Source organism: Pectinophora gossypiella, chromosome 27 (assembly GCF_024362695.1).
Source record: "Pectinophora gossypiella chromosome 27, ilPecGoss1.1, whole genome shotgun sequence".
Classification (NCBI taxonomy): domain Eukaryota; kingdom Metazoa; phylum Arthropoda; class Insecta; order Lepidoptera; family Gelechiidae; genus Pectinophora; species Pectinophora gossypiella.
The window spans coordinates 3,500,271-3,525,749 of NC_065430.1; the positions used below are offsets into that span (position 1 = coordinate 3,500,271).

Here is a 25,479-nt window from a genome sequence, read left to right on the forward strand (position 1 = left end):
ACCGAATTACTTTAGATTTAGATTACAGCGAAATAATTATGTGACGAATTAAACAAGCGCGCGTGCGGCGGCGGCGGAGTCGGTCGAGAAGTGGGCGGTCCCGCGCGCGCGGCGCTCCTGTCCTCTGGTCCTTTGTATCGCGCATGCGCGCGCGTGTTGGTGTTGCCAACATTCTGCCGGGGCCAAGAGTGAAGGCCTCGTGATGTGCATTGTGTGAAGGCCATCTGTATTCTGAAATGGCTATCAGTATTCTGAAGTAGCTCTCTGCTTTCTGATGTAGCTGTCTGCATTCTGAAGTAGCTCTCTGCTTTCTGATTTAGCTGTCTGCATTCTGAAGTAGCTCTCTGCTTTCTGATTATGTTGTCTGCGAGTCATCTGTGTTATGAGCCGGGTCATTTGTGCCGGGGGCCAAGTGTGAGAGCCTCGGTCATGTAAGAGGGCATATTCGATTGAAGGCCCTTCTTATGGTGCCTGCTTGGGTTTTGATATCTGCAACTCTCGCGACGTCGTCTGCTCCAGGGTGAAGGTGTATTATTAAGAGACAGTGCCTTCCCAATTTATGTATCTATTAACTACATTAACAGTGGTAAAAACAACTTTTTTTTTTAAATAAAGTATTTTATTGTATCTGAATAGTTGGTTAGATATCTCGTTGGCGGTATTCGATGCAGCAAAGGCGGTAATAGAAAGAAACCGCAATTTATGTGGCGGTAATAGAGGAAAGTGAGTTTTCGGACATAAAATTATTTTTTATCCAAAATATTCACTCAAAATTAAAAATTCTTGATGTATTTAGCAGAAGACAGTCATAACAATACAAATAAAATAAATAAGCTGCACTAGCAAATACAGAAGTACTTAATTTCTGAGAGGTAATCAGAGCATAGCTTAACCTGGCGGTAATAGGAGCGTTTACCTTACCAGATACCAAATTGGATTCGAACCTGCGACCTCAATGTGAGAGGCAAGCGTTCTACCAACTGGGTTACCAAGGCTTCATATTTCGGGCAGTTATGATAATATAATTCTGTCATCTTGTCACGTGTTAGAGTAACATATAAAGGTACGAAGAGACATGTAGAGTTGTAAAGGGTATTCTTTAGCCCCAGGCGTCATAGGTCCTTTTGAAGTAATTTTGTGTTATACTCTATGTAGTCTGACTGGCCAGTGGGTAGACAGCAAACTGCTTTTATTAGTCTAAAAGTACAATGAAGGACTCTCCAGCCACGTTCCACGTAGCTTTTGTTTTTGACGTGACTTATTGTAAAGGCCAACCAGACCAGATAAAAAATGTAAACAAGCGGACCCTTACTGAGTTACATTGCGATAGCCAGAGATTATTATCTCTGTCCTTGTCACTCGTACGCGCAGTTATGGCATCAGTTGGTCAACGACAGCTGTCGTTCACGTTACGTGGTACAGGAAAGCAGTCAGTACCGCAGCTGTCAACATTTGGTCCGCCATTTTATGAACAAGTTCATTTCTGTTTGGATTGCATTCGAAGTGATAAATATTTTTTCGTTTTCGTATTTACTTAGTTTTTTGTTCTTATAATTCAGTTTCTGTTAGTTTTATTTTTGTTTTTTGCTGTTATTGTGAGTAGTTGTTGATTTAAACACAGTATTGACAACATGATTGATAATACTACAGATAGTTTTATCATACATAGCTGACTCGGACTCTTCCACGAATCATCTTTGTCTAGTACAGACGACAGCGATTAAAAATCGAACTTTATGATAATTTAATCAAATAAAAATGTTTTGAACCCCTGAAACTTTGTTTACATTCTTTATCTCGTCTGGTTGGCCTTACTTTAGATTGATCAATCTGTGAGACTTTTGTTTGGTAAGGACACTGCAGGCTTGAATCACCTGATTGTCTGAAAAAGTATGATGATTCCGTACTTCGGACAACTCGTTAAGCCGTTGGTGTCGGCTATTAGCCATAAAATAAATGGTATGTATTGAAATCAGCAGCATTATGTTTTTAATATAAAAAAAATAATTTACTTGCCCGAGCAAATAGGTAAGTAATGGGAAAATAGATAATTATCATTTAAAAGTTATGCAGCGCTACTTGGAAAGGATCCCCTGGTAGTTGTGGCTTCCGAATACATCCCGCTTAGGGACGGTACTGAAAAGTATCGGCGTTCGAAGGACGTAATATACGATCCCGACGACCCGATTACTCTAGCCATAGAGGCGGTCAATCAGCTCGCGACATGGGCGTGGTCGATATTTCCCTCAATCATGGCTTATCGCTATCGATCCGCCAGGGTCGATTAATTCTTTCAAATATTTTTCCTCTCAGACGACGCCCTGAGCCGAGGTTCGCGCCCAACTGGGCGCCCTCAGGCCTGTTGTCTTAAATATTGTACCGGGTGAGAGCCTTCAGCGCTCGCCATTTGTCCGGCCAAGTAGTTAATGCCAAAAAAAGGCGTATGTCGTTTACATACCCCATGTTGCACTATGCCCCACTTGGCTTAATTAGCACAGCCCACCCCATTTGGAAACATAGGCATGTTTATACGCTTCGCCTGCCTTCCTTCGCTTGATATTAAGATGTGGTTTGCGGTTAGTGTAAAAGATGTGTTCAATAATAAGAATAAAATTGAACGAGAAATTGTTTTAAAATGGACGCATATTTCATAATAACAACACAGCATCACACCTATATCCCCGAGGGGGTAAGCACACGTCTATTTATATACACTCCTCGCCTGTGATACTTTGGGGCCGTCCGTTAATCCATGAAAAAATCACGAAATATTACAAGGGGGGGGGGGGGGGGGGGTGTAGTAATATAATCACGAGTATTTATTTTTTAATGCTCCTATGCTGTTCTGGGAGCATATAAAAAACATAGAACACGTTCAGCTGCTTCTCTTCCCGGGCATGTCGTAAAAACCGACAGAGGGATTGTGTCCTCTAACATGATGGACTAATGTTATGGGCGATAGGCTGATCCCTTATCACCATAAGGTTCATCATATCCATCTTTGGACTTCGTATCAACAGTGGCTGCAAGTTGTCTTTGATTACTTGTGGCTCTGCCCACCCCATTGGGGATTACGGGCGTGAGTTTATGTATGTATGTTATTTTTTAACGCGCGATACTGAACCGAAAACCGGCGTTTCGTGCAATTATTTTGGTAGGTACTAAAAATACACGTAATATAGGATTGGGGGGGGGGGTAGTCTTGGACCTCACCATGTATCACGGGGGGGGGGAATGCCAAAAAAAGTCATGATTAATGAACGGCCCCTTTGTTAGTGGTGTTAATTCCTGCAGACGCCATCTAATTTTATTTTAAGTTATACCTATCATTTTCTTATCCGTTAAAAAAGAAAGGGACGGATGATTGTCAACAATCAATCATGCTGATCACCTGATTGTCCAAAATGTAAGATGATCCGTGCTTCGGAAGGCACGTTAAGCCGATGGTCCCGGTTACTATTTACTTACTGATGTAAGTACGTAGTCGTGGCCTTTGGCGGTTCGATAATAACCCTGACACCAGGGTTGATGGGGTTGGTAGGTAATTCACCTCATAACCCACACGATAGAAGAAGAATCAATCAATAATACTTTATAGCACAACAACATATACATAGGACATAAACATACGAATAAAAATAAACACAATAAGTAGGCTTTTTTTTTGTGTATTTTTTTATTATTTTCCGTTCCATACTTTTGCAACGGAAAATTCCACTTTATATCCACTCAGAATCACGGCCTGAATCAATCCTCAAAGTTTTCGTTACGATGACACTGACACCCTGTATGTAATCCACATCGATATTATTTATTATATATCGATACTATTGGTCTTTTTTTTAACTATCGATAGTGTCCTAGCGATAGCCAACACTATTTCGTTCCGAATACCGAATCATCATCAGCCGTACGACGCCCACTGCTGGGCACAGGCCTCCCCTCAATCAACCGGAGGGGGTATGGAGCATACTCCACCACGCTGCTCCAGTGCGGGTTGGTGGAGGTGTTTTTACGGCTAATAGCCGGGACCAACGGCTTAACGTGCCCTCCGAAGCACGGAATCATCTTACTTTTTCAGACAATCAGGTGATTCAAGCCTGAAACAATGTCCCCATCGGGAATCGAACCCGGACCTCCAGATCGTGAGCCTAACGCTCTAACCACTAGACCACGGAGGCTGTTAAAACGAATACTTACCGAATATCAAACCAAAAAACAGCGCATCTTTAGTAGGTAAGTAAGTATGCCACTTACTTATATGCACCACAGCGAAAACGAATTAAGACAAAACAAAAGTCGCTTTGAAAAACTTGAGGAAAGTGCTTTTCACGTAAAAAAACATTAACGCTAATGATTTCCTTCATAGAAAATGTATAATAGCACTTAAACTAATGATCTATCTTCTATTGAACAATTTTATGACGTAACTCATGGTATAAGACCGGCCGGGTCTGCATAACAACCACGACGCGCGCGGCGCGAATTATAATTGAGCGCTTCGACCAATAAACGATACGAATGCTATCTACGTAGATGGACGTCAAACGGCTATTGGTCGAAGCACCCAGTATAATACGCGAAGCGCGCGGCGCGGTTGTCATGCAGATCCGGCAGGTATGCTCAATCCTATGACAAGCCGCCATTGCTAGCCCATTGACGTAAATGTTACCACTGCATTACCATTAAATTGGTATCTCCAACATTCCAAGGACGTAAATTTGGCGTCCCAGTAATAACCCTGACACCAGGGTTGATAAGGTTGTTACTCCACCGCACAACCCAATTACATCTTCCACCCATTTTTATTCTCATCAAAATAAAGAGAAGCAACATTGTCGAAATCACTTTGTGAGACTGTTCTTTGTTTGGTAAGGACATTGCACGCTTGACTCACCTGATTGTCCGAATTAGTAAGATGATTCCGTGCTTCGGAGGGCTCGAAAAGCCATTGGTCCCGGCTATTAGCCGTAAAACTCCACCAACCTGCAGTGGAGCAACGTGGAGTATGCTCCATACCCCCTCCGGATGATTGAGAGGAGGCCTGTCCAGCAGTGGGACGTATATAGGCTGTTTATGTTATAGGTGGAAATAAAAAGAACCAAAGGTGAAATATATATTTTATTTTATTTTCTACTAATGCCAAAATTAAGTTCAGCCACAAACACTTAAGTAATAAGACCAGGAAACCTTTGAAACAAAAAAAAAAAACAAAAGTTATCTCAAGTATTTGATATCTTTGATCTTCATTTTGTAAGGATTTCTTTTGTTTGGAAAAATACAGTGGGTGAATCCAAATAGCCCCTATTTATAACCTATTTAACGTCATCATTAATTTAAAAGCCACGCTCTTGTCGGTGTAGCATTCTCCATGCTACTTTTTAGGGAAAAATAGGGCAGTGGTTTCCCTCTTGCCTTCTGCCCCGCAGTGCTCTGACGCGAGTGCGATGGCGCCCAGAGTAGTCTATTTCAAAGCCGTACTAGGACTCCTGTGCGCCTCTGAATAGTACTGACAGTTACTGCTGCCCTCTGTCAGGTTCCAGTTTAGTACCGACCGTGGTCAAAGCCATACAAATGCGTATGGGTGTTAGTGACACCGTAACGAATACTGAGGGGGAAGATTCAGACCATGATTCTGAGTTGATACCAAGTTACAAATACAAAAACTCTTTATTGCACTTGAATCACATTAAAAATACATTAGTATTATAATTAAATTGGTAGTACAACAGGCGGCCTTATTGCTAAGGTAGCAATCTCTTCCAGGCATCCTTTAGGTATAGGATATGAATTTAATGAAAAATGTAGCGGGATAGACAGTGCAAAAAAATAAATAATAATAATAATAAAATGTTTCTTATTGAAAAATTCATGAAAATTTTAGTGTCATTTTTATTTTCAGTTCCGTACTTTTGCGACGGTAAAGGAGATCATCGGATTTCGGCCCAGAAGTCAAAGTGCCGGCCAAAAAATAATTTTGCTATATTTCGTTAGATCTTATCCATCTGAGCATTTATTACTATGGCACCAAAGCTGTAGGGTCAATATCTTCGGTTTTATTCGAATTAAAAAAACTGTATTTTTCATACATTTTTGGTCAAAATGTAAAGTGCCGGCCAAGTAACAATAATGGTATATATCCTTTGAACGTATCTGTCTGAGCATTTAATTACTATGGCACCAAAGCTGTAGGATCAATATTTTCAAAATTTGGGCCGGCCAAAGTATGGAGAGCCGATGATCTCCTTTCACTTGATAACTACTCAGAATAAAGGTCTGACACCCTGTTTTTATAACATATTTAACGTAGTTTGATCATAATAAAAGAAGAACAGAGACAGAGCGCGAAATTGAAGAGAGAAAGAGCCAAGGTAATCTGTCCCTTTCCTTTTCGGAGGATAAGAAAATGACAGGTATAACTTAAAAATAAAATTTAATTGTGTGCACTGGACTCAGAACCTATCAGTTTGTCATTTCTTTTCATTATCATCGAGATTAAATTTCGCTGGTTGACGCAACCTGCTGGATCTGGTTGGTTTTCTGTCAACCTTATCAAGTTTGCCAGGGCTGGTTGCCCGTTTTAGCGTCCTTTTATCTTTTAAAGACTTCACTGAGCCTGACTCCACTTTCGCTTTGACTTTTGCTATTTCCGAATTGGACTTTTCAGAATTTTCTTTCTCAGTCTCCTTGGTTGGTACTTTTTGAGTTTTTAGTTGGTCAAAAGTGTTTTCTGACTGTTTTTTCGCCTCAGATTTTGGTGTGGCAAATTCAGTTTCCAAATTCTTAACGATCCCTTGGCGTAGAGTTCTCTTTGTATAAGTTTTTAACGTAGACATTGGGGTGAAAAACTGTTCTGGGGTATCCATTGGCGTAAAGAACTCCGTGTGGTTTCCAGTTTTCGGTTTTGGGGTAGCGAAGTCTAAAATTGACGAGCCAGGCAGGTCTAAAGATGGTTGAGTTACGAGTAGATCTGGTTTTCTACGTCTAGGAATAGGCGTTATACTTTCCAGTACAGGCTTACTAGTAACAGGAACAGGTATTTTGAATTCGTTTCTTTTTGATACGCGTTTAGTTTTAACAGTTTCTTTCTCGTCAGAATTAGTGTCGTCCAAATTGAGTTTTATGACTCTGCGTTTCGTATTTGGCACTTCTTCGTCTTTGACTTTGATTTTGGAGAGTTTTGGCGGCTTTTCTGCTTTAGTTTCTGGGGTTTTTGGCGGTTCAGCGGTTCTAGTCGGAGACAATTTTAGGTTTTCCAATTCTGCTTCTAACTCGTCTATGGGTCTTTTGTCGACTGTGTTTCTTAGTTTAGCCGAAGCAGCTAACAGGTTAAGAACTTCAGTTCTCATATAAGGACTAACATTTGGATTTTCTTGCAAGTTTTCATGTATCCTCACGATATATTCGTCTGAATTCTTATAGTTGCTTTGTGACAACTCAAAAAATGCCGCTTCGATCAATACATCAAGCTCCACTTCCCTAAACTGATCAATCAATGCCTTATCAACGAAATCGACGAGGAACTTTTCGAATTTTTTACCATTTTTGAAGGATTTTAGCTTAGACTCTGCCAAAGATAGAGTCATAAAGGCTCCTTCGAAATAATTCTTAGCTATTTCGAACTCTTTTGCCCTGAAGTACATCGATGCTTCCAATCCTGAAGTTTGAGAAGCTAAGATGAAGCTGAAGGGGTTGTCACACGCATAACATAAGCAGTGCTTTTCATGCTTTAAGAAATCCGGGATTTTAAACCCAGGTATAGATAGACAAGGCAAAGATGGGCTGGTTTGGGTTTTTTTGAAGGTAAGGTTCTCCAACATCGTCTCTAGTTCCTGTTTGGGGGTGGACAGGAGGTGGGATTTCGTTGTCGTTTCAAGAGCGAGTGGCTGGTCGGTGGATGAAGGCAGACCTAGGATGAATTTGAGTCGATTGTCGATATTTATCTGTGGAGAGATTTGTTATTATTAGTAATTTATTCAAAAATATACACTGCAGTGTTGTAAAAATTATGTTTCGCCAAACTGCAGAACAGTTTGTTGGCGAGCTTAAGCACCCAATACAAATTAAGCAGCTTATCTACAGGGTGTTAGTGACATCGTATGTACTTGTACGAGGTGTGATATCGTAACGAATACTGAGAGGGTTGATTCAGCTCATTATTCTGAGTTAATATCAAGTGGAATGATTTAAAAAAAAAACATGAATTTTACGACGGACATTTCTACTTGATATTAACTCAGAATCATGGTCTGAAACTTGATATTAACTCAGAATCATGGTCTGAACCATCCCCCTTAGCATTCGTTACGATTTCACTAACACCCTGTATACCGCTTTCGTAATTCTATTATCCTTCATCCGCACAACGTGTCCATACCAACTTAACATTCCCTATTAGGTATTGATTTTTTTCCTAATGTCAATATCTATTAGATAAAATATTATTAGATTAACATCAATAAAAATGCGATTCATAAATACTGAATATAAAATATTAATCATTATAAGCAAAAATTACTATTTAAAAAAAAGGAAGAGTATTCTAAGTTCTATATTACTCATCGGGGTAAGCAGAGACTATGGAATTCCATTCGCATCGACCTTATTAAAAAAAAAACTTCAAAAATATTTATTTTTCAAAATTGGCTTACAAAGTTAGCGCTTTTTGAACGTCAAAAAATTAAATTACATATTATGTAACTAGCTGTAAAACTACTACCACATCGGAATCTGTAACGCTGAGGGAAAGACGTGGCCAGAAAACCTCCCAGCACAGGGCCCTAGTCCTACTGTTTCATGTTGTCCTTTTTTTTTAATCCAGTGTGTATTACATAATTTATAGACTTAAATACAATGGTATTCCAATTACAGTCGGTGGAAGGAAAGTGAAAAATAAAGAGTTTATGTGACTTTATCACAGAAACAGTGTTTTAAGTCATCATATTCATTTATTCATTGCAAAGTCACAAGTAGTTAGATGTAACATAGGTACATGTGACGTCCTGAAAGGGCACAGCTACGTAAGAGGTGATAGCAGCTCCATTATAACAATACTCTTGCGCCGTAGATTTGTCAAATACCAGTTCCACATACCTGAGCATCCTGCAGGTTATGCACATCGGTGACGGCGGCGCGCATACAGCCGTGCGCTTGCGCAGCCGCGGCCGGCCACGCGGCGCCCGCGGCTGCGCGGGCGCGACGAGGCAGTAGCAGGCGGCGAGAGAGACGGGACGAACACACTCCACCGATAGAGGTGGAGATACGAGACGTGGAGGAGCGGAGACGACGGGTAGTCCATTTAGTTTCTGGATGAAGGAAAGGTTTATCGAACTTCTTCTATCGTGCAGCCTCCGTGGTCTAGTGGTTAGAGCGTTAGGCTCAAGATCTGGAGGTCCGGGTTCGATTCCCGATGGGGACATTGTCGAAATCACTTTGTGAGACTGTCCTTTGTTTCGTAAAGACTTTTCAGGCTTGAATCACCTGATTGTCCGAAAAAGTAAGATGATTCCGTGCTTCGGAAGGCACGTTAAGCCGTTGGTCCCGGCTATTAGCCGTAAAAACACCTCCACCAACCCGCCGTGGAGCAGCGTGGTGGAGTATGCTCCTTACCCCCTGCGGTTGATTGAGGGGAGGCCTGTGCCCAGCAGTGGGACGTATATAGGCAGTTTATGTTATGTTAAGTATGTTCTATCGTGTGGATTGAGAGGTGGAGTACCAACCCCATCAACCCTGGTGTCAGGGTTACTATTGAGCCGCCAAAAGGCCCTGACATGGCTCATGTAACGACTACTTACTCACATCAGTAAGTAGCAACCGGGACCAAGGGCTTAACGTCCCTTCTGAAGATCATCTTACTTTTGGACAATCAGGTGATCAGCATGTAATGTCCTAACCAAACTGGGGATCACAAAGTGATTTTTGTGATCTGTACCGAACGCTCAACCACTGGGCTAATAATAATAAGCTTTTTTAGAAGACATAATGCCATCTCATAACATAACATAACAAATACTTTATTGCACAAACAGAAAAAAAACAAAATACAAAACAAAAGAGAAATAGAATTAGTACAATAGGCGGCCTTATTGCTAAGTAGCAATCTCTTCCAGGCAACCTTTAAGTATAGGAGATATTGAATATTATATAATATAGGGAAAGTGCAGCATGGGAATACTTGTACATATAAAAATAATTACACTTTCGACTACATAAACTACATAATAATAATACACATAATTATAATTGTTATAATAAATAAATATCACTACTTAAACTACTACATATACTATGGAAGAAAAGGAGTAGATAGATTATGAAGATGAAGAGGAAATAGAGGTAAGGAAATGCGCCTTGGCTTGCCGTTTAAAGGACTCCAATGACGAAGCTCTCCAATACCATGAATGCCATCTCTTTCGATTAAACTATTTTTATTTTTAAAACTTACCATTATTAGTAAGAGTCAGATAATGTCGATGCACTCCGAAGACGGCAGATAACGTACTCGGCCCGTTTCGTGTATACAACCCCGCTTGAGCTTCTAGGAGACGGCCGGTCGCTAGATTCACTGAGATAACATAGATATAATTTATTAAGATTCACATTCAAAATATCTTTATTCAGTAGGTAACATAGTTACACTTTGAATCGTCAATATTTACATAACGAACGTCTCATCCGCCTAAAACCACTACAGCTTCTCACAACCTGTATAGCCGGGGAAAAGAAGCTGCAAGAAAAACCTCGGAAATTGAAGCTCGGAAATGGAAACCTGAAGAAATCGAAAGGATTTATAATATTTGTTATTGTTTGTAGGTTCTCTAGACCTTGTTGTAGTTGCAAAAAGGCGTAGAGCTCATTTGGTTTAGTTTATCTACGACAAAAATAATAATTTCGATCACCGCTACACTAACGCCATCTATTGTTGCTGAACGAGGGACTCAAAACTCTTAACCGGGCACTAATCACACCTTTTTTTGGACATGACTTATTGTAGATTTGCCGCAGATGGCATTAACTACTTGGCCGGACAAATGGGGAGCGCTGAAGTCTCTCACCTGGTACAACGTTTAAGACAACAGGTCTGAGGGTGCCCAGTTGGGCGCGAACCTCGGCTCAGGGCGCCGTCTGAGAGGAAAAATATTTGAAAGAATTAATTGACCCTAGTGGGTCGATAGCGATAAGCGCTGATTGAGGGAAATCGTCGACCACGCCGGCGGGTCGGTATCGGGGTATACAAATCACACCATCTATACAAACTATTGCATTGTTAACATTGGCTCCGATTCCGGCAGACACCTCCTAATTTTACTTTAAGTTATACCTGTCATTTTCTTATCCGCCGAAAAGGAAAGGGACGGGTAATCGACAAGCATAAAATTTATGGAACACACGTCAATTTTAAACACAAATCTAAGTAAGATGTATACTTACGTAAATACTTAAGGTTAAAATAAAAAAGAAAGTTATTAATGTAGGTAACAGCCTCCGTGGTCTAGTCGTAAGAGCGTTAGGCTCACGATCTGGAGGTCCGGGTTCGATTCCCGATGGGGACATTGTCGAAATCACGTTGTGAGACTGTCCTTTGTTTGGTAAGGACTTTTCAGACTTGAATCACCTGATTGTCCGAAAAAGTAAGATGATTCCGTGCTTCGGACGGCACGTTAAGCCGTTGGTCCCGGCTATTAGCCGTAAAAACACCTCCACCAACCCGCATTGGAGCAGCGTGGTGGAGTATGCTCCATACCCTCTCCGGTTGATTGAGGGGAGGCCTGTGCCCAGCAGTGGGACGTATATAGGCTATTTATGTTATGTATGTATATTAATGTAGGTAAAATTAGTAGATGTAGTTATTTTTGTATAATTTCGAATTTAAATAACAATAAATCCCTGAATCCTGAAGTAATACTCACATGATTTGTCGGGATATCTTTCAGTATACTGCAATATTTTAGCTTGAAGCGCTCGCGTTAATTTGGCAGCCAGCCCTGTTGATCCAATTTTATTGTAATATATCTGAAAAACAGTAATTACAAATTGATACACATACTTGAGGAGCTCGGTGGCGCAGCGGTAAACGCGCTCGGTCTGCGATTGTTGAAGTTAAGCAACTTTCGCAAAGGCCGGTCATAAGGCGGGTGACCACAAAAAAAAGTTTTCTTCTCGAGCTCCTCCGTGCTTCGGAAGGCAGGTTAAACCGTTGGTCCCGGTTGCATTAGCGGTCGTTAATAACCACCAATCCGCACTGGGCCCGCGTGGTGGTTTAAGGCCCGATCTCCCTATCCATCCATAGGGAAGGCCCGTGCCCCAGCAGTGGGGACGTTAATGGGCTGATGATGATGATGATGATTCATATTTATTCATATTGTATGGTACATGTTACAAATGTCACAATTATCTGGTATTGAATGTGTTCCTCTAGTTATTAAATAACTTGTAATGAATACCCTCATTGGTTTTTAAAAGATGTGTTGCTGTTGCAGTTTCTTGTCATTTCTTCTCCTCAGCCATAACACCTTGCGAAACGACGTAAATTCAAAAATGTTACATTGACCTTCAACAAGTTTATCCATGATAATTACGTTGAATAGATGATTCTGATTTCTGATTTCTGTACTAGGGTCGTGATGTTTATACTTACAGCGCAATCGCCAAGGAAAACTAGAGCGGTTTCTAATGTAGTATCATTTTCCATCAACTTCTGACAATAATTACTCCCACAACTTATTAACATGGCCACTTCCTCTGTATGTCTGTTTGCGTTGTATATTATTGCGCTTGCGTTCCTTACGTACGTTTCTCTGTAAAAAAAAAAACTCAAGTCCAAATGTTGCCTGGAAGAAATTGCTGCACGAGCAATAAGGCCGCCCACTTTCTGTATTCTTCGACGAGGCCGCGATTCCTGCAGACACCTCCTAATTTTATTTCAAGTTATACCCGTCATTTTCTTATCCGCCGAAAAGGAAAGGGACGGGTAATCGACAGGCATATTTATGGGACACACGTCAATTTTAGGCGGAAGTTTAAAAGACTAAAAATTGTACATTGGCCAATAACCCGACAGGATTAACACGTTGACAGTCCCCATACAAAATGTTTTGACTTCCTTGTAAGTCCCGCATATTACTTGACTATTTTAAATATGTAATATTTATTATATTCTATTCTGAACAATAAATATTAATTATGAATAAGGAATTGAATTGAATCGAATTGATACAAGTGGAGCATTCGCCCTTAGTGCGTAACTGGTCGTTCCTTAGTAACCCATGTATGGGTCACGGACGTATGGAGCTGTCCGTCGTGACCCGTATATGGGTCACTGGACTGTCAACGTGTTAAGTTGACAGCACACGTCAAACGGGTTGCACAGGCACTAGCGAGATGCCTTTTTCATTCGCCCGTGTTGTTAATTCATTTTATAATTTAACAGCCTCCGTGGTCTAGTGGTTAGAGCGTTAGGCTCACGATCTGGAGGTCCGGGTTCGATTCCCGATGGGGACATTGTAGAAATCACTTTGTGAGACTGTCCTTTGTTTGGTAAGGACTTTTCAGGCTTGAATCACCTGATTGTCCGAAAAATTAAGATGATTCTGTGCTTCGGTGGGCACGTTAAACCGTTGGTCCCGGCTATTAGCCGTAAAAACACCACCACCAACCCGCAGTGGAGCAGCGTGGTGGAGTATGCTCCATACCCCCTCCGGTTGATTGAGGGGAGGCCTGTGCCCAGCAGTAGGACGTATATAGGCAGTTTATGTTTTATGTTATGTAATTTAATAACAGTTGTCAATCATCCGTCGCTTTCCATTTCGGCGGATAAGAAAATGACGGGTATAACTTAAAATAAAATTTGGAGGTGTCTGCGGGAATCGGGACCAATTCAAAAAATTCAAAAATTCAAAAATATTTATTTTTCAAAATTGGCTTACAAAGTTAGCGCTTTTTGAACGTCAAACATAATTAAATTACATATTATGTAACTAGCTGTAAAAACTACTACCACATCGGAATCTGTAACGCTGAGGGAAAGACGTGGCCAGAAAACCTCCCAGCACAGGGCCCTAGTCCTACTGTTTCATGTTTTCCTTTCTTTTCTTTTAATCCAGTTTGTATTACATAATTGCTTCTATGCTGTTCTGGGAGCAAATAAAAAACATAGAAAACGTTCAGCTGCTTGTCTTCCCGGGCATGTCGTAAAAACCGACAGAGGGATTGTGTCATCTAACATGATGGACTAATGTTATGGGCGATAGGCTGATCCCTTATCACCATAAGGTTCATCATATCCAGCTTACGACATCGTATCAACAGTGGCTGCAAGTTGTCTTTGATTACTTGTGGCTCTGCCCACCCCATTTGGGATTACGGGCGTGAGTTTATGTATGTATGTATGTTGTCAATCATCCGTCCCTTTCCTTTTCGGCGGATAAGAAAATGACGGGTATAACTTAAAATAAAATTTGGAGGTGTCTGCAGGAACCGGGACCAATGCCACCCTGTTATTGTTGTAAAACTTACCTATCTCCAATATGTTGAGCCACAGCGCAACAGACGTACGCCAACTGTAGCCCAAATAACATTCTGTGTAGATGTAACAGTACTTGCACGAACACTTGAGCAACTTTCAGCGAATGTTCCAGAAGCAACGACACTGCCACTGGAAATAAGAAAAAAAAAAGTTTATTATAAAGGGACACTATTATTATAGAGGAGCTCAGTGGCGCAGCGGTAAACGCGCTCGGTCTGCGATTGTTGAAGTTAAGCAACTTTCGCAAAGGCCGGTCACAGGACCACAAAAAAAAGTTTTCATCTCGAGCTCCTCCGTGCTTCGGAAGGCACGTTAAGCCGTTGGTCCCGGCTGCATTAGCAGTCGTTAATAACCATCAATCCGCACTGGGCCCGCGGGATGGTTTAAGGCCCGATCTCCCTATCCATCCATAGGGAAGGCCCGTGCCCCAGCAGTGGGGACGTTAATGGGCTGATGATGATGATAAAGGGACACCACAGAACAGATAACGGCCTCTGTGGTCCAGTGGTTGAGCGTTGGGCTCCCGATCCGGAGGTCCCGGGTTCGAATACCGGTATACAATCACAAAAATCACTTTGTGATCCCCAGTTTGATTAGGACATTATAGGCTGATCACCTGAAAGTAAGGTTGATCCTGATTACTATCTAACCTGAAGATTTGACAGGTCCGGTTGTTTACAGAAGCGACTGCCTGTCTGACCTTCCAACCCGCGAAGGGAAATGCATTTCTCGGGAATGTAGGTTTCCTCACGACGTTTTCCTTCACCGCTGAGCACGTGAATTTGAAAACAAATTCGATAATCATTCTTCTTCTTCATTGACAATCATTGGTTTAAGTCTGTGCTGGATTCGAACCTGCGACGTCAAAGTGAGAGGCAAGCGTTCTACCAACTGGGCTACCGCGGCTCGTTATGAGCTATGTATGGATATATACCTGTATGTGTTCCCTCAATCATCGCTTATCGCTATCGACCCACCAGGGTCGATTAATTCTTTCAAATATTCTTCCTCTCAGACGACGCCCTGAGCCGAGGTTCGCGCCCTACTGGGCACCCTCAGGCCTGTTGTCTTAAACGTTGTACCGGGTGAGAGCCTTCAGCGCTCCCCATTTGTCCGGCCAAGTAGTTAATGCCATCTGCGGCAAATCTACAACAAGTCACGTCAAAAAATAATACCTGTATGTATGTCGTTTGCGATGTCCATCCACATTTCCACGGCTTGTATGGCGCGTTTGGTTGCTTCAAACTCTTGTGGTAGTGTTCGGATAGGCTGCAGGTTATCCGGGTCCAAGCTCTGAAACCCATACATCATCATCATCCTCCCTCATCCCACTCTAGCTACCACACGCAGTGTTACAATTGGGTACAGTCATGAGCAATATAATGTACCCACTTTAGGACTCTGTCGCACTAACATATTTGACATTTAGTGATAGTTCAATTCAATTGAGGAGCTCGGTGGCGCAGCGGTAAACGCGCTCGGTCTGCGATTGTTGAAGTTGAGCAACTTTCGCAAAGGCCGGTCAAAGGATGGGTGACCACAAAAAAAAATTCATCTCGAGCTCCTCCGTGCTTCGGAAGGCACGTTAAGCCGTTGGTCCCGGCTGCATTAGCAGTCGTTAATAACCATCAATCCGCACTGGGCTTATGATTCTGAGTTAATATCAAGTGGAATTTTCCGTCGCAAAATTCATGATTTTTTTTTTAAGTTTCTTTTAAATTATTTTCAATTCTATACTTTTGCGATCGAAAAATCCACTTGATATTAACTCAGAATAATGGTCTGAATCATCCCTCTGAGTATTCGTTACGATGTCACTTACACCCCGTACAAGTACATACTGATAGCCATAAAAGTAGGTATGGGTGTTAGTGACACCGTAACGAATACGGAGGGGAATGGTTCAGACCATGATTCTGAGTTAATATCAAGTGGAATTTTCCGTCGCAAAATTCATGATTTTTCTTGTGTTTTTTTAAATTATTTTCAGTTCCATACTTTTGCGACAAAAAATTCCACATGATATCAACTCAGTATAATGGCCTAAATCATCCCTCAAAGTTTTCGTTACGATGCCACTAACACCCTGTATACTTTATACCACACAACATACAAAACAAGTTTTACATAAAACATACACGAACGATACAGTACAATCTGGCGGCCTTATTGCTAAACAGCAATTTCAATTTTTAATCAGAATCAAAATCATTTATTCAACGTAATTATCATGGATAAACTTGTTGAAGGTCACTGTAACATTTTATAATTTACGTCATTTCGCAAGGTGTTATGGCTGAGGAGAAGAAATGACAAGAAACTGCAACAGCAACACATCTTTTGAAATCCAATGAGGATATACATTTCAAGTTATTTAATAACTAGAGGAACACATTCAATACCAGACATTTTTATCATTTAGGTAGTCATTAATCTTATAATAAACTTTTTTACATAAAGTTAGCTTCACAAGAGCTTTAAATTTATTTTCTGACATATTTAAAATATTATCTATCGTGTAAAACTTGTTTTGTATTTTGTGTGCGATAAAGTATATTTGTATTGTATTGTATATGTATGTGTACTGTATATTAGCTCACCGGTTCAGTGACCTTCCACCCGTGCTTCTGGCTCGCCTCGGCCAGGTCGAATTCAGCCTTCAGGAACAACAATGTCGCATGAACTACTTTCAATTCAGCCGATGTATCCTGCAAAATTACTTAACATACATAAACAGCATATAAACGTCCCAATGCTGGGCACAGGCCTCGCCTCAATCAACCGGAGGGGGAGTGGAACATATTTTTATTTTTATCTAAATACATGGTGTTAGTAACATCGTAACAAATACTGAGCATGACAGACCATTACTCTAAGTTAATATCAAGTGAAACTTTCCGTCACAAAAGTATGGAACGGAAAATAATTAAAATAAAACACAAAATATTTCATGAATTTTCCGACAGGAAATTCCACTTGATATCGACTCAGAATCATGGTCTGAATCATCCCCCTCAGCATTCGTTACGGTGTCACTAACACCCATACCTACTTGTATGGCTACCTGTATGTATTTGTATGGGGTGTAAGTGACATCGTAACGAATACTGAGGGGGATGGTTCAGCTGATTACTCTGAGTTAATATCAAGTGGAATTATTTTGAAAATAATTTATAATAAAAACCACAAAAAAATCATGAATTTTCCGACAGAAAATTCCACTTGATATCAACTCAGAATTATGCTCTGAATCATCCCCCTCATTATTCGTTACGATGTCACTTACACCCGGAATACTTCGAACGCATATTACTTACATGTTCATCTTGAATTTTTTCCAGTAATTCGTTGACAATTTCTGAGTAATGATCGCTGTGTATAGTTCTAACTACTGATGGTGTTCGTACAACTATTTCATATAGAGTGCCTCGTATATTCTCGTCCTTTGCTGTAATAACATATAACATACATAACATAACATAAACAGCCTATATACGTCCCACTGCTGGGCACAGGCCTCCCCTCAATCAACCGGAGAGGGTATGGAGCATACTCCACCACGCTGCTCCACTGCGGGTTGGTGGAGGTGTTTTTACGGCTAATAGCCGGGACCAACGACTTAACGTGCCCTCCGAAGCACGGAATCATCTTACTTTTTCGGACAATCAGGTGATTCAAGCCTGAAAAGTCTTTACCAAACAAAGGACAGTCTCACAAAGTGATTTCGACAATGTCCCCATCGGGAATCGAACCCGGACCTCCAGATCGTGAGCCTAACGCTCTAACCAATAGACCACGGAGGCTGTAATAACATATACAGGATGTTTATTTTATTTTATTATTTTATTTGGGGAACTTACAGCTAAATTTACAAAGTTACATACTAACTTAATATCTAAAAGCCATTAACAAGCTTCCACAGATTGAAAGAAAACACAATTTACATTACGTTTCTAAGACCATATGGAAAAAACCTTAAAAATAGAAATATCTAAACAATAGAGGAAACGAAGTCTCTAACAAGTGCTTTTTTAGCACCTTGAATGCTGCCAGCTGCTTGAATGTTAATGACATTGTAATGAAAACTGAGGGATGATTCAGACCATGATTCCGAGTTAATATCAAGTGGAACTTTCCGTAGCAAATTATGAACCTGAAAATAATTAAAACCATTAAAGTCTTCATGAATTTTGCGACGGAAAATCCCACTTGATATCAACTCAGAATCACGGTCTGAATCATCCCCCTCAGTATTCGTTACGGTGTATACAAGTGAAAAAAAAAACATGAATTTTGCGAAAGAAAATCCCATTTGATATCAACTCAGAATCATGGTCATGGTGTTTTGAAAATAATTTATAAAAACCACAAAAAAATAATGACTTTTCCGACAGGAAATTCCACTTGATATCGACTCAGAATCATGGTCTGAATCATCCCCCAAAGTATTCGTTACGGTGTCGCTAACACCCTGTATATTCTAACACGCTGTATATGTGGTTATACGTACCGTTCAACCACGGGACATCGTGTTGCGACAAGTCGTACAGAGTTTTCCAAACACCCGCTATAGGGACTATGGATGGCCATAATCTGACATACATTTCAAACTCGTGTTTCAATATTTCACTGCAATAAAAATACAAAATACATAACACCATGGTATAAGAAAACAAGTACGCTCTGCACGGCAACCGCATCGCGCGCGGCGCGAATTATATCGAGGACTTCGACCAATAGCCGTTTCACGTCCTACGTAGATAGCATTCGTATCGTTCATTGGTCCAAGCGCTCAATATAATTCGCGCCGCGGCGCGGTTGTCATGCAGACCCGGCAGGTATGCAAAAGTGACAGCTAACATTTCAAGGTTAGCGCAGCTGACGTCACCCTACCCTGCGTTGCCATATCGTTAAAATAAATTACCCACGTCCTAAGTTTTTAATTTAGTTTTCAAGGAAATTTCGAACTTTAAGTAAAAGATTTACTTACAGTTTTAATGATTTTTAACACCAATGGAACTCTTTGTTTTCCGAACTAAATAAATAAATAATAATAATAATATATGTAACAATAATAATAGTTATTAAAATAAACCCCCGGACCGCACCCTTGCCCGGGGATACGGGTGAAGACCTCAACGGTTGCAGGGGCGGAGATGGGAGCCATCGGTACGGCTATGCAGGACGTCTCCGAGGCATAACTCCCTTGTTTCAATCACCTGTGGGTATAACTTAGCGGGTGAGAGCCTTCAGCGCTCCCCATTTGTCCGGCCAAGTAGTTAATGCCATCTGCGGCAAATCTACAATAAATCACGTCAAAAAAAAAAGATGTAACTTACCTAAACTTCAGATTACAGAAAAACGGTTTCAGATTCCCATATTTCTTCCCTTCGATCGCAATAGCGCAGACGTCCAATGACGTTATCAATTGTAGATCATCAAATTGACCATTGTCGTCAGTTTGGTCATCTTTTTCCTTCGTCTTCAACGCTTTCGCCTTTATATCCATCACTAAACTCATGTACTTTTCCGTTTCCAAACCTGTAATATAAAATTAGGTAAGTCGAAGATGTAGGTATAAGAATCGTATTAAGATTTCTTCTTGTTGTGTCTTGCCTTGCTCGTGTCTACCATCAGAATGGATGTCCCAATTTCCCAAACCCTGGAGGGAGTATTTTCTTCCCGCCTCCGTCACATTTTAAGTTTTTATATTTGCGCGGGAATGTAACTCACCAATCGCGTGCTACCTCCACAGTTAATATCCCTACAGATGGCGCCACCGTTAATCATAGACTAAATACCGCAGAATAATAACCAAGTAAATACCTTTTGAATTTTGTGATATGTACCCACCGGGATTCGAACCCGGGACCTTCGGATCGTGAGCCCAACGTTCAACCACTGGACCACGGAGGCCGTTAAAAAAACTAAAAATAAATGTTGTATGAAATTCTGATTACTTATCTACTAAATATAAACAGATCTAAAGGTGGCAAAAAACGTTTTCTTTTTTCTATTTAACTTAATTATGGTGCTAATTCCTGTTAATACCAATTTTATTTTATTTTAAGTTATATCTGTCATTTTCTTATCCGCCGAAAAGGAAAGGGACGGGTAATCGACAAGCATAAAATTTATGGAACACACGTCAATTTTAAGGACAAATCTAAACCAACCGTCTAAAAATTTTACATCAGTCAATAACCCGACACAGTTAAGTAGACAGCACGTCAAACGGATTGCATACCAGCGATGTACCTTTTTGATTCGTCCGGGTTATTCATTCATTTACTCATTCTTCCTAAAATTAAGAGCTGTGAATCATCCGTCCCTTTCCTTTTCGACGGATATGAAAATGACGGATATAAATTAAAATAAAATTAGGCGGTGTCTGCAGGAATCGGGTCCTATGAATTAATAAAGAAAAAAATAATAATAAGTGCGACATTTTGTCACGTTTTTCTATGACGTCACAGGTTGCTTCTTCATACAAGTTCCATAGTAATTTCGTGTTTTGACGTTTAACTGATTTGACTAGTTGGAATAGTTTCCAAATAGGCTAGTGCCTATTTTCTCTTTGTGAGTTTGTTTGTTTTAGAAGGAAAGCTAGAAGGTAGGACAGGAAGAGTAAGACCAAGAAGAGCTTACATGGAACAGATTAAAGAAAAGGTTAACGTCGTGTCTTATAGGGAAGTCAAGGAATTGGCCTTTCATAGACTGGAATGGAAAATGCTACACCGACAAGAGCGTGGCTCTTAAATTGATGATGATGATGAGTTTGTTTCCTTTTTTTTTTGACGTGACTTATTGTAGATTTGCCGCAGATGGCATTAACTATTTGGCCGGACAAATGGGGAGCGCTGAAGGCTCTCACCCGGTATAACGTTTAAGACAACAGGCCTGAGGGTGCCCAGTTGGGCGCGAACCTCGGCTCAGGGCGTCGTCTGAGAGGAAAAATATTTGAAAGAATTAATCGACCCTAGTGGGTCGATAGCGATAAGCGCTGAATGAGGGAAATCGTCGAGCACGCCGGCGGGGTCGGTATCGGGGTCCTGAAGTGTTTGGTGTCGCGAACTGATTGGCTGCCTCTATGGCTAGAATAATCGGGTCGTCGGGATCGTAGATTACGTCCTTCGGACGCCGATACTTTTCAATACCGTCCCTAAGCGGAATGTACTCGGAAGCCGCAACATATTTGTTTCCCTAAGCATGGCTGAGTGCTGTAAAAACAAAAAAGCTTTAACAGGTTTTGCATAATTAATCTTACCTTCAGGATAGGCAAATATCAAGCTCAAATAGGCATCCAACAATGCACTTTCAAATTGCTTCGAATCCAGTTCACATATACTTTTGTTGTACATAGCTCTGCTAATGTTTCTCATGTCGTTTTCATTTTTGAAATGAATGATTTCATTCTTCAAGTACATTTCAAATAGTTTGACAGAATATTCGAAGTTCTGAGACTTGTTTAGTAAGATAGACGTGTTGTGAACATCTGATTGCAACTTTCTATAACACTTTTCGTAATTACTGCATCCTAAACTGCATAGGTCTTGCAATATGTCATACTGTGTGAGTATTATTGCGTGGTAGAGCGGCAGAATTTGCGACAAATCCATGTTTTCTTTTACGGGTATTGATATGAAACTCTTTATAAGGAATGAGAGTCTTAACGCGTCATGTAAACCGCTTTTAACAGGGCAGTTATCACACTTCAAAATCTGTTCACAAGATTTGAGTTTCATCAAAAGAAACGACATTAATTTCAATGAAGATTGTTGCAGATTTTCCCCGAAAAATGTCCGCCATTTTCTTTTTTCACTGTTAGTTATCACGAACTCTAAATAGAGCCTCAGGAATTGATTTAAATAGGGATATGTGGTCTTCATTGCTTTAATGTAACCGAGTTTTTCTGCCGTTTCACATGTTAATATTAAACTGGTAATGATAGTTTCCACATAAGCTGTGTTTGGGTTTTCGGTTAAGATGCTACAGAATCCATTAAGGAACACCGTTTGAAGGCAATGCAGCATATCGGGCCGGTGTCCAACAATAGATATGGCAGTTTGTATTGCTGTGTTCAGCACGGAATCTTTAAAGTTTATCCTCGATGTGTTCTCAGCGATGACATAAAGACAGTCATTCAATTTCACGTAGACATCCATAGTTTCCTTGTCAGGCAACTTCTTAAACAGTTTCAAGTCAGGTTTTAGAGAGATCTCTTGAAAAATCTTCCCGAATACTTGGTTCAATTCGGTTGAACACGTATCGTTGTAGAGGAAATGCAATTTTTTTACCAGAAAAGTTAATATTGTCGAACAAAACTGCACAGTGTCATACATTTTGATGACTTTGACTACATCTTCGGTGAGTTTTTGTAGAAGTTTTCCAATGGCCCGTTTGCCCGCTTTAAGTTTTTCTATGTAAGTGATGCGGTCAGCGAGGATGTTCCAGTATGTCTTGCAGTAGTCTGTTAAAGGGTTGTCCGGTTCAAACGGCATGTATGAAAGTTTGAGTATGAGTTCCGGTGGAGTTGGTGTGTTCTGTAATATTTGAAGAAGTCACAAATAGGCAAATGGTAGCAAGCATTAAGAGTATATTTTACCAGAGACAATATTTCGCAAAACTTACATACACATCACAACCGTAATGGAGTGGGCAGAGTTACGAATAAAATTAACTGTACTGTACAGTACAGTACTACTGTATACTACTACTGTACTACTATACTGTGTACTGTACTGTATGTAGTCTGTACTGTACAGTGTAATGATTACTGTACTGTATACTGTAGTACTGTTCTCTACTACTGTACTACTATACTGTGTATTGTACTGTATGTAGCACTGTGCTGTACAGTGTAATGATTACTGTACTGTAGTGTATACTGCAGTACTGTACTCTACTACTGTACTACTATACTGTGTACTGTACTGTATGTAGCACTGTACTGTACAGTGTAATGATTACTGTACTGTAGTGTATACTGCAGTACTGTACTCTACTACTGTACTACTATACTGTGTACTGTACTGTATGTAGTCTGTACTGTACAGTGTAATTATTACTGTACTGTATACTGTAGTACTGTACTCTACTACTGTACTACTATACTGTGCACTGTACTGTATGTAGCACTGTACTGTACAGTGTAATGATTACTGTACTGTACTGTATACTGCAGTACTGTACTCTACTACTGTACTACTATACTGTGTACTGTACTGTATGTAGCACTGTACTGTACAGTGTAATGATTACTGTACTGTATACTGTAGTACTGTACTGTAGTACTGTACTCTACTACTGTACTACTATACTGTGTATTGTACTGTATGTAGCACTGTACTGTACAGTGTAATGATTACTGTACTGTAGTGTATACTGCAGTACTGTACTCTACTACTCTACTACTATACTGTGTACTGTACTGTATGTTGTCTGTACTGTACTGTATACTGTAGTCACTGTACTGTGTATAATGTATCAACAATCACATGTTATCTGGAAGACCGATAAAGGTCTACTCTAAGTTTTCTCCTTGTAAATGTATGTGAAATTATTTTGTTTCATTTATACCTGTCTCACAACATGTTTGTGTATATGATACACGCAGGCCAACGTCTTAACCTGCTCAGCGGTATCCAAGCTCCGGCATTCTCTAACACAGTCAATGCTCAGTGTTGCCAATGATTTACAGTTGACCTGGGCCCGCCAAGATGGCGCCTTTTCTAGGTTCCTGAAAAATGGCAACATATATTTTTAGATACTTGAATCGTAAAAAATCAGCTAATGAAAATAATGTTGACTAATTGTTGACTAGTAGGAATGAACGAGGGACTTTTTAAGCTATGTTCCCCGTATTATAGAACTGTTACCCGTATTGTTCCCCGTATTATTGAATGTTATACGTATTATAGAACCACATATGGACCCGGGAGGGTATAGCAAAGGGTATAGAAGGTTAAACGAAGACAACTTTGTACAGCGCCATCTTTATTTTTTGAGGAACATAGCTTGGAAGTCCCGTAATAGTAAATTGCGTTAATATTAATTTTTTTATTCTAATTTTTAAAGAGGCTTGGAACACCCTGAGTGATCATGCCAGCCTCATAGGTGCTTTCGTGTACCGATCCCTAGTGTAATGCCCTTAGGCAAAGGATAATTATTTATAAAAAAAAAACAATGAAAAACAAAAATAGAACATGGAACTACCAATCTTCTTTTTTTCAAGTGGGTTGTGAGGTTAATGATCGGTGTTAGGGTTTCTATTGAGCTGTTATGCTTAACGTGCCATCTGAAGCACGGATCTTAGAGCTTATTTTAAAAGCAAGAATCCAAAATTAAATATCAGACATGCGCAAGTAAGTTTGCTCGTTGCTATCACACCTAACGCACGCGTCATGACATTTAGCATACACGTCAGGGGCACAGAAAGGGTACCTACCTTCTAACAATGGACGTGTGTACGAAGTCTACACCATTGAAGTCGCGTGCAGCAGCATATAACTCAGTGAAATTAAATATACGAACCTGCATAATACACAAAGTACATTCAAAGAGAAGGGCCCTCGGTCCTTTGCCGTCAATTTAGTCAATAATTCCTTGTAATCACAAAAAACTTCATCCAGATTGGTCAAGTCATTTTTTGACCCGTCCGCTTTCAATTTCGACACAAATACGTTCGCATCCATAATTAAGTTAAATTAGTAAATTAGACACACTTCATTGTAAGGTTTCCAGCACAAATTATAACACAAAATTGAGATATTTATCGAAAACAAATTAATTCTTTTGAATCTGAGCACAGCAACCGACCGTTATTTTCGTAATCAAGGAACTGTCAAAATTTATAACTAGTTTGAGGTAATTATTTAGAAAGAGATACACCACTACACATTTTCTATGGTCAACTGTTGCAGCTCTATCATAGGCGTAGAAAAAGCTACAAAAAA

At 40.3% G+C, this 25,479-nt stretch overlaps 1 protein-coding gene across 1 annotated transcript; it reads right to left on the reverse strand.

Moving 5' to 3' along the window:
* Positions 1–5,108: 5,108 nt before the first annotated feature.
* Positions 5,109–25,336, reverse strand: LOC126378805 (uncharacterized). The gene is made up of 14 exons (XM_050027203.1): positions 25,058–25,336; positions 24,104–24,263; positions 21,792–23,067; positions 19,864–20,065; positions 19,035–19,153; positions 17,842–17,972; positions 17,125–17,232; positions 15,700–15,817; positions 14,515–14,653; positions 12,638–12,797; positions 11,910–12,012; positions 10,445–10,564; positions 9,094–9,305; positions 5,109–7,943 (listed from the first exon to the last, which is right to left on the reverse strand). Exons 1-14 carry the CDS (start codon positions 25,216–25,218, stop codon positions 6,471–6,473), a joined length of 4,482 nt encoding a protein of 1,493 aa, XP_049883160.1. The 5' UTR covers positions 25,219–25,336; the 3' UTR covers positions 5,109–6,470.
* Between the last annotated feature and the right edge of the window lie 143 nt (positions 25,337–25,479).

Coding starts and splice junctions, on each gene's coding strand:
- LOC126378805 (XM_050027203.1), bottom strand. CDS start 25,218: ATGGATGCGAACGTATTTGTGTCGAAATTGAAAGCGGACGGGTCAAAA. Junction 24,264..25,057: donor GTACTTTGTGTATTATGCAG/GTTCGTATATTT, acceptor GCCATTTTTCAG/GAACCTAGAAAAGGCGCCAT. Junction 19,154..19,863: donor TTCTGTAATCTGAAGTTTAG/GTAAGTTACATC, acceptor TTTTTATTGCAG/TGAAATATTGAAACACGAGT.